Source organism: Aulonocara sp. 'chitande type north' Nkhata Bay, linkage group LG19 (assembly GCF_057382095.1).
Source record: "Aulonocara sp. 'chitande type north' Nkhata Bay isolate Kocher_YH1m ecotype deep benthic linkage group LG19, A_spYH_male_GT1.1, whole genome shotgun sequence".
NCBI lineage: Eukaryota > Metazoa > Chordata > Actinopteri > Cichliformes > Cichlidae > Aulonocara > Aulonocara sp. 'chitande type north' Nkhata Bay.
In genome coordinates, this window is record NC_141362.1 from 19,235,175 (window position 1) to 19,244,110 (window position 8,936).

At 41.9% G+C, this 8,936-nt stretch overlaps 1 protein-coding gene across 2 annotated transcripts; it reads left to right on the plus strand.

The window, feature by feature from the left end:
- The first annotated feature begins 225 nt into the window (after nucleotides 1-225).
- On the plus strand, nucleotides 226-7,593 carry golga5 (golgin A5). 2 transcript variants are annotated; one of them, XM_086274617.1, is made up of 13 exons: nucleotides 226-420; nucleotides 2,597-3,244; nucleotides 4,628-4,825; nucleotides 4,922-5,141; nucleotides 5,238-5,361; nucleotides 5,457-5,660; nucleotides 5,785-5,955; nucleotides 6,045-6,173; nucleotides 6,267-6,365; nucleotides 6,491-6,710; nucleotides 6,835-6,934; nucleotides 7,031-7,094; nucleotides 7,212-7,593. In XM_086274617.1, exons 2-13 carry the CDS (start codon nucleotides 2,605-2,607, stop codon nucleotides 7,287-7,289), a joined length of 2,247 nt encoding a protein of 748 aa, XP_086130743.1. In that variant the 5' UTR covers nucleotides 226-420; nucleotides 2,597-2,604; the 3' UTR covers nucleotides 7,290-7,593. The 2 variants fall into 2 exon arrangements, with proteins under 2 accessions (XP_086130743.1, XP_086130744.1); XM_086274618.1 differs by having other exon boundaries at nucleotides 234-379.
- The last annotated feature ends 1,343 nt before the right edge of the window (nucleotides 7,594-8,936 follow it).

The following is an 8,936-nucleotide window of genomic DNA, read 5'->3' on the forward strand; positions in this document are numbered from 1 at the left end:
TATTTAAACTTAAAAACTATGTTTAATTTTCTTTAAAAAATACAGTAAACAACTTACCAGTTGGTCAGGTCTTCTCCTCCGCCTCCTTCTTCTTAGTATTATTGTTGCTGTTGTTGTTGTTCTCCATTAATTTATTTTTATTTACAGTAAAGTAAAGTCCTTAACAGAGGTGAGTTCTGCGCTTTGGAAACGCCGTTGGTTAATTTTCGATCAGGCTTTTCTCAGGGCGCTCTGTTGTCGGGTCCTTATTTGCAGCGCTTCCTGGTCCACGTATTGAGAGGATCACCAACATCCTCCTTGACAGATGATGATATTTGACTTCGTTTTCCAAGCAGTTTTATTCTTTCACTCTGATCTGTTTAACCTCGGCGGCAGCCAGGTGACTGGAGACACCCTGAGACTGATACCTCTTGTCAAACGGTACCTTTAAATGTTTCCTTTAACAGCCAGCTAGCCTGTTAGCCGCAGCACTGATGGAGTTGATCCTGAACAACTGTGTTTACATCGTTTTACGATAACGTTAGAGTTAAAACACAACCAATAACCCCCCATTTGTTCATTTACGTTTTACAAAAAAAAAGCGTGGTGTCGTTAAAAATTATAGCTGATTACATTTCGCTGCTTAGTTTTTTGTTATAGCATGCTAGCTGTGCAGCATTTGTCGCAGGGACCGTTTTAGTCCTGAGTAGAACTTGAGAGGCTGCTCACAAAGCTGGAAGAGTCCCAACTTTAACTGTCTACAATTTGTTGCTGCGATCCTGTTTATTTAATATGGATCAATTCGCAGTTTTTCTTCCCATCTAGCTCGGTCCTGTCTAGTTTCAATGCTATCCTCAGAATGCATTTATTGCCACATTTATTTTGGACAATATGCACTTGGATTAAAAAAAACAAAACCCAAAACTGCCTGCATTTGCTTTGTTGGATCAGTAGTGCCTACTAGAGGGCAACAGGTCAAACAGCAAGTGCCCAGGGTGAGAGCTGTTTTGACCCTCTTGAGTGGATTCTTGCTTTTGCAGTTGCTTTGAGAAAGGGAAGAGCACAGGCATTGATCTTTTCTGTTGTCTTTATAACCCTGTGGATAACATGTATAGCTGCTGCAAAGCAGTTGGCATATTGCAGTGTTACCAAAAGTAGTTTCTCATCCGTGACAGTTATTCTTCAGGAACCTTATTAAGCGAATGCGCCACTGAGCTGTCTTACCTGCAGCTGTTGTGTTAGCAGACCAGGTGAGGTTGTCAGCAATAAAGGTTCTGAGAAACCCTCTCTACACAGCCTTTGTTGACAGCCAGGGGGAGGGGGTTTGCTCTGCTCTTCCTGTAGTCTACAGGAAGACATCAGAGTAGAATTATAGATCTAATGAAGGAGGGCATACAGTGGTGTGATGTAACAGAGGAGACTGTTAGGCTACGTTCATACTGCAGGCGGAAGCGCATCAAATCCGACTTTTTTGACCCTATGCGACCCATATGCGATCATGGTATGACAGTGTGAACAGCACAAATCCGACCTGGGTCACTTTCGCATGTGATACTGAATCCGATACATATCTGATGTTTTAGAAAGCGACTGCTGTTTTAATGGTCATGTCGGAGCAGTCCCAGACTGACCGAACGTTACGAGAACTTCGGTCACAAGTCGATGACCTAACAGAAGCTCTCTCAGCCAAAGACGGTCAGCTTGCAGTCCTAAAAATCAGACCGGCAGACATTAAATCTGTCTTTTACGTCACTGAACAAGACAGACGCCAATTATCAGCGCCCGAGAAGACAATGTGAACGCTTCCTGGCCATCCAGTGTAGATGTTAGTGAAACTGTTGGGAAGACAACGTTGGAGAAATGTGAACATTTTATTTGTACTGTATAATCTGCAGATTCTGACAGAAATCTGCAACTATCCTTTGAAGCACCGCTCCTCTCTAAAACAGCAATAAGGATAATTATTAGGCCATATGTAAATAATAAAATAACTTTATAACTTAAAGCAAAATTGGGAAATGTAAAGTCCAAAACAAGTCTTTATATTAAGGTCCATCAGTCAAACAATACTGTTTGGTCTGGATCTAAACAGAGCGCGTTGTGTGTGACATCTTCTTTTGCCCATGCGGGCCGCTTTGAGGGTTCACACTAGAGCGTGTTTGCTGTCACATTTTATTTGTAGTGTGAACAAGCAGACCAAAAAAATCGGATTTGATCAAAAAATCGGAATTGGGCATTAAGACCTGCAGTGTGAACGTAGCCTTAGAGAAAGAGGGGGATGAAGGCAGAAGATCTGCTATGGTTACCTGGGCTGATAGTAGCCACACCAGAAGTAGCTCTGTCATGCACAGGTACAGTTAGGCAGTGTATCCTGAGCTTTCGAAACTGAAGGCCTCACTGGATGGTATCTCAGTGGTGATAATGATGAGGGGAGGTGAAATGCTATTTACAGTTAAACTGCGTGTCTAGATTTAGCGTCTGTCATTGACATAGTGACCGTTACTCCACCACTGACCTTCCTTATGTTGTTAAATAGAAATCCAAGAACTTGGAAAGTAAATAAATATATTATCCGTCAAATAAATCTTTACATGTTGCTGTTTGTCTCTATCGCTAGGTTGCAAAATGTCTTGGTTTACTGACTTGGCTGGGAAAGCTGAAGACTTCCTTAATAAAGTGGACCAGGGAGCTGCTACTGCCCTGAGTAAAGGCCAGGAAAAATCCTCCTCCTTCTCAATAGCCTATGGAGAAGAATCCACTGCTAAAACGGACTACAACTCTGCAGGTTACAAGACCAACCCAGCTGTGACACATCATACCTATGCATCCTCTCATGATGCCCAGGGCTACATCTCTGCTGCAGCTGGCAACATCAAGAAATCTAATGCAACCATGCTGGCTGGGTCTGCCAACGTGACCAGTACACCCTTGGGCTCTGGTAGCAGCGCCCCCAACACTGGCAAGACTTCATCTGGGTTTGTGAGGCCCAAAAAGAGTGAGCAGAATGTGGACGATGACATGCTCTTTGATTTTCTGAATAGCTCTGAGCCTCAAGTCAGCAATCGGAGAGATTCAAGAAAGGACCTTGTAAAAGTGGTAGAGGCCCAAAACCCAACATTTCCCGCTTCCACCACTTCTCATACAACCCCATCAGTCCCCTCCACACCCCCTTCCACCCGGGGTGTATCAAGAGCTTCAAGCATGAGCTCATTATCAGCTCACAGCATCAAAACAGAGGAGAACTCTGCTAAAGAGCAAGGCCAAGGTATGAGCAAAGCCAACAGCGCACTGTCTGACTAATTAACAACACTCAAACATTTTATAAACAATAAACTTTATTCACAGGAGAAGAAAATTTCAGCTTACAGTTAAGACACTTTTTTTTTAACTACTTCTTCACCTTTATTGGCGCATCAGTGCATTTTTGTCACATTACTTCTACTGATAGGCTCTCATGACTATGAGAGAAAAATTATGTGCAGGTGCACATGAAAGCAGCCTTTGTTTAAATAAATCAGTGATAGCATGCTCTAATTTGCAAAGATTTAAAGAGTACAGTGAAAATGGAGTGAATAAACACATGAAAAGGAACTAATAATTAGTCACTTGGTAAGATAAAAGTTACCTTCAAGAACATTCTGGTTTGTAATTGCATATTGAAATAGTCAATTGCTTGAAGGGATAAAAATATTTTACAACAAAATAAAGGTCTTTAAAGAAAGTGAATGAAAACCAGTGACTACTGTGCCACAGTCATAACTCAGCTTTTTCTATATGAAACCCAGTAAAAACAAGAATCAATGTTTTTATTAGTAAATCTTTGGTTGAAGAGCTGAAATTAATTAAGGGGGTTTAAGAATGGAGTCAGAGGTGTACTTACAGATAGTCTCCATAATCTCTCATAAGCTCTTGATAACTTGTTTGCTTTCAAAGCTAATTTCAAGTTATGTGGTTCTTGCAATTTAGAAAGACTTGCTGTTGGATTTCAGTGGCTGAGTAAAGAATATTATTAATACAGTACAGAACTGTAGCATCTGAATAAAGATGGATGGTATATTTTCTTATAGAGAGAGGGTGCAATATTGTTAATATGAACCACATGGGACCTAATACTGAACCTTGTGGGACTCCTTTTTAAAATGGTAAATTTACCACGCCCCACTAAAGAATTAACCCACTTGGTGTCCAAAACTTGACAGGGAACCTTAAAGTACAATGGTATGAAATAAGATAATTTTATATTAATGCTTTATTATGCCAGTTTGTTGCTGTTTAGAAGTATAACATAAGAGCTACCACACTTATATCTGTAAATGCTGTTTTCTCTTTACTCTTGTAACTGTCCAAGCCAGTTCGAGCCCCGGCTTGGACAGTCTCGGTCGTTGTGTCCTTGGGCAAGACACTTCACCCGTTGCCTACTGGTGGTGGTCAGAGGGCCCGGTGGCGCCAGTGTCCGGCAGCCTCGCCTCTGTCAGTGCGCCCCAGGGTGGCTGTGACTACAATGTAGCTTGCCATCACCAGTGTGTGAATGTGTGTGTGAATGGGTGGATGACTGGATATGTAAAGCGCTTTGGGGTCCTTAGGGACTAGTAAAGCGCTATATAAATACAGGCCATTTACCATTTACCATTTTGCCTGGCCACCACAGATACACCTGAGAGTTCAGACTCAAGCTTGGCTGTCCCTCTGGAGTCCAGCAGGCAAGAGCCTCCTCCACCAACAGAAGAACCACAGAACCAGATCCTGTCCAGCCTGCGTCTAGAGAACCAGTTGCTGCGCAGTGAGGTGGCCTCCCTGAATCAAGAGATGGCTTCAGTTATCCAGAGAGCAAAAGACTTACAAGATGGTTAGCAAAAAAAAGCCAATACTGAAACCCGAAAATGGCACACATTCACCTGGCTACACCTCTTCCTATGATTTAATTTGTTTTTTTCTCTCTTAGAGCTAAACCAGGCCCGTCTACGTGCAGACAAATGGAACTCGGAGCAGTCCCAGACTGACCGAACGTTACGAGAACTTCGGTCACAAGTCGATGACCTAACAGAAGCTCTCTCAGCCAAAGACGGTCAGCTTGCAGTCCTAAAAATCAGACTCGATGAAGCCGATCAGCTTCTAAAATCCCGCAGTGCTGCATTAGAGGAGGCACAGAAGGAAAAGTCAAAGTATGCTTTTGGAGCCAAAGTCTTAAATAGAAATTACACTAAACTTATAAAGAACTGATTTAGATAGCATTTTCTTGTCTTGTTTGATTTTTTTAGAATTATGCAAGACCACACAGAAGGGAACAGCATGCAGTCCCAAGCTCTGGAAACCTTACAGGAGAGGCTGCGAGAGGCTGAACTGGCGCTCAGAAGAGAACAGGACAGCTACCGGCAGATGCAGGTGCACATGATGCCATTCATTTTCTGTATTTACAACGGTTAAATATAGACTGGTCATATGGAAATGATGAGACTTAACTCTCTGTTCTTGTGTAGACTGAATATGCTGGCCGGCTCTCTAAATTGGAGGCCGAGAGGCAAACCCTTGCAGAAACAGTGACTGCAGCTGAGCGGCGAGCAGCAGAGGAGAAGTTCAAGGTCGACGACTTCCAACACCAATTAAAAAGTGCCAAAGCTGCAGCTGAGTCTGCCAAGCAAGAGTTACAAGACTATAAGCAAAAAGCTTCACGCATCCTACAAGTAAGGCTTGTGGAGGCTCTCCCGAAAAATGATTTCATTGAAAGCTTTACCCTGGAGTAAAGTGGAGTAAATCTCATTATTATATGTTTGAACTTTTATTTAATACTTTTAAATATTTGTTTAGTCCAAAGAGAAGTTGATCAGCAGTCTGAAGGAGGGATCTGGTCTAGACACCCTGGACGGCAGTGGGACCATGGCTCTGGAGCTTGAGGAGCTACGTCATGAAAAGGACCTGCAGAGGGAGGAGATCCAAAAACTGCAGGGGCAAGTTCTCACTCTGAGGACTGAAATACAGGTGAGATACTATATGCAGTAGGAAAAAGCAAAATTACTTACTAGCGAGAGAGGCCAGTAATTCAGTGGAGGTTGAATTTTTGCTTACAGGATTTGGAGAATCAGGCGCTGGCAGAGGCAGAGACGTGGAGGGAGCAGCAGGCGCAGTTACAGGAGCAGCAGACCTTACAGAACAGAGCAAAGCAGGAGGTAGAGGCTGAGGTGGAGCGCTACAAACAGGTAAAAGAGAGTTACAATAATAATAATAGGCTAAAAATGATAAAAGCTGTGCACAAGCTGTTGTTTTGACTAACTTAATCTTTGTGCCTATAGGAGCTTCAGTACCTTGAGGAAGAGCACCATCGAGCCAAAACCACTCTGCAGAGTCGAATCAAAGACAGAGAAGATGAAATCCAAAAACTCAGGAACCAGGTCAGTACCTTAAAGTTATACAAAAAAATTGAGGAGTCTCCTTCCCAGATCAGAACTTAGGGAACATTTGCTTTGTGTCTATTAAAACCACTGAATAATAATGTCTGATGAATTTCCTTTTGCAGTTGACCAACAAGACACTCAGCAACAGCCAAACAGAGCTGGAGAACCGGCTCCACCAGCTGACGGAGACACTGATCCAGAAGCAGACAATGGTGGAAGCTCTTGGCACGGAAAAAAACTCCCTCGTCTTTCAGCTGGAGCGCTTGGAGCAGCAGCTGAAGAATACTCAGGGAGGACAAAGTGGAGGGCCGGCAATCAACATGAGCGGTTTAGAGGGAGCAGGTAGGAGAAGCTGTCATTTTCTTTTTGTTTTGGTAAATGAGACCTGTTTTGAACAGTTGTTTTATTTAAAAAAAACCCTAATATATAATATATGCATTTACATTTCTCTGTTTTGGACTGTCAGGGGCAAGACAAAGAAACACACCTGTGCTCTTCAGTGACCAGGACAGTCCAGGAGTGTATGGAAAAGTACGTAAGGCAGCCAGCACAATTGACCGCTTCAGGTAAGCTTTCACTGTTCACCGTTTTACTGTGCAACAGTTCCATTGTTTTACAAGTGAAAAACTGTTCACTGTGACCAATACTTTTATTTCTAACAGCATAAGACTGGGAATCTTTCTGAGGCGCTACCCAATGGCCAGAGTTTTTGTCATCCTGTACATGGTCAGTGTTAGTATTGAAATGATATGAACCCTTTGTTCAATGAGAGAGTGCTCAGTAGCTGGTAAAGTGGTCTGTAACATCTGTAGTTTATTCATGATCTTTTTTCTTTCTTTGCAGGCGGTACTGCACCTGTGGGTCATGATTGTTCTTCTGACCTACACACCAGAAATGCATGGTCGTCCTGATGGAAGATAGAAGGCCTGAGTTTTATGGTTGGGTATTTAAAGATGTTTTCATTGGCCTTTAATGTAAGGAAGCTGCTGGAATATGGGCTCTGGGACCTCTCCCTGTTTTGCACAAATATGCTATGAATTAAAAGACATTTCCTCTAATTTCTTCTATATTGTTTCCAAATCAAGATGGTTAGCATTGAGTTTTAAAGTAATTACAGAGTGATATTGTCTCGGTGGTCTTTTAAATGGACATGAATCAAAAACTGTGTTGGTTTCAGAATTCTGAGAGATTGTATTTAACACTATGTACAAAAAATAATCTTTTAATAAATGAATTAGAAGGAAAAACAGAGACTGGCTCTTCTCTGTCACATTGTTTGAGCCACAAAGCAACAGAAATGGAACCTTCACAGAGCTTCTGCACAACACTCAGTTTAAAAGTATTTGAGGATTGAATACGATACGTTCAGATGAACAGAATCAAAATTCTGCGGGCTATGAAGAACACAATGGATGAACAGAAGGATGATGTGATAACACGGTTTGACAAACAAACAAGTATTTTCAACCAAAAAGATGGTTTCCAAAGAGTTGTTAGCTGAAAACTCAGCATATCCTGACTTGGTGAGCAATGTATCCTTAAAAAGTTTGACAAAACTGCAGACAAACGGTATCTGAAGGTCATGTCCTTCAGAAACAGGAAAGACGGCAAAGACCTGGCACAAGACCAGACAAATGGTTGCAGTGGAAGGGTGGGTGTCAAGAAATCATTTGGAGAAGGGTAAACAAGGAGAAAGTCTGAGATACGCCAAATTAAGGAAGAACTGGACTGAAAATTTGTGGCAACAGGTCTAATAGAGTGATGAATCCAGAAGTGAAGTTTTTGGTCGAAATCATCATTGTTGTGCACCACAAGCAAAGAGTGAGGTACAACAGTGCCCATAAACAGAGTGGAGGCTCACACAGAGTGTTGTGGTTTGGAGCTCCACTTCATTCAGTGGTGTTGAGGATCTTGTTACAGTTGATGGAATTTTGAATACAGAAAAGTACAGTCACATTTTGAACCACCATGGCACCATCTGGAAAGCATCTGATAAGCAGCGACTTCATATTTCAGCATGACAATGATCCCAAACACACTGCCAGTGTAAGAGCATACCTGGATAGGAAAACACATAGTGGAACCCTATCAGACATAGACTGGCTTTCCCACAGCCTGGGCATCAACATTATTGAAGCAGTGTGGGATCATCTTTAAACAGAATGGAGCAAAAGGCTGTCCACATCCAAAAAAGGGTTTTGACTGTCCTTCAAGAAGTCTGGAGAACTGAAGACTGTCTGAAGAAATTATAATAAAGCTTGCCTAAGACACTTCAGGCTGTTTTGAAGAATAAAGGTGATCAGACCAAATACTGAGTTTCAAGCTCTGCTTATCCCTTATAAATTGTTTTTCGATATGTTTGCATGCATTTCGATAAAGCTCTTTCTCAAAATACTGAGTGGAAGATATAAGCACTGTAATAAACTAACTTATTGCTTATTTGACAATAATTAATCAACTATCTTAATAATATTTTCCATTTTATGAAAAGAAGATATAGTAGTAGTCAGTGATGGGAATAATGGCGTTACAAGTAACGACGTTACTAACGGCGTTACTTTTTTCAGT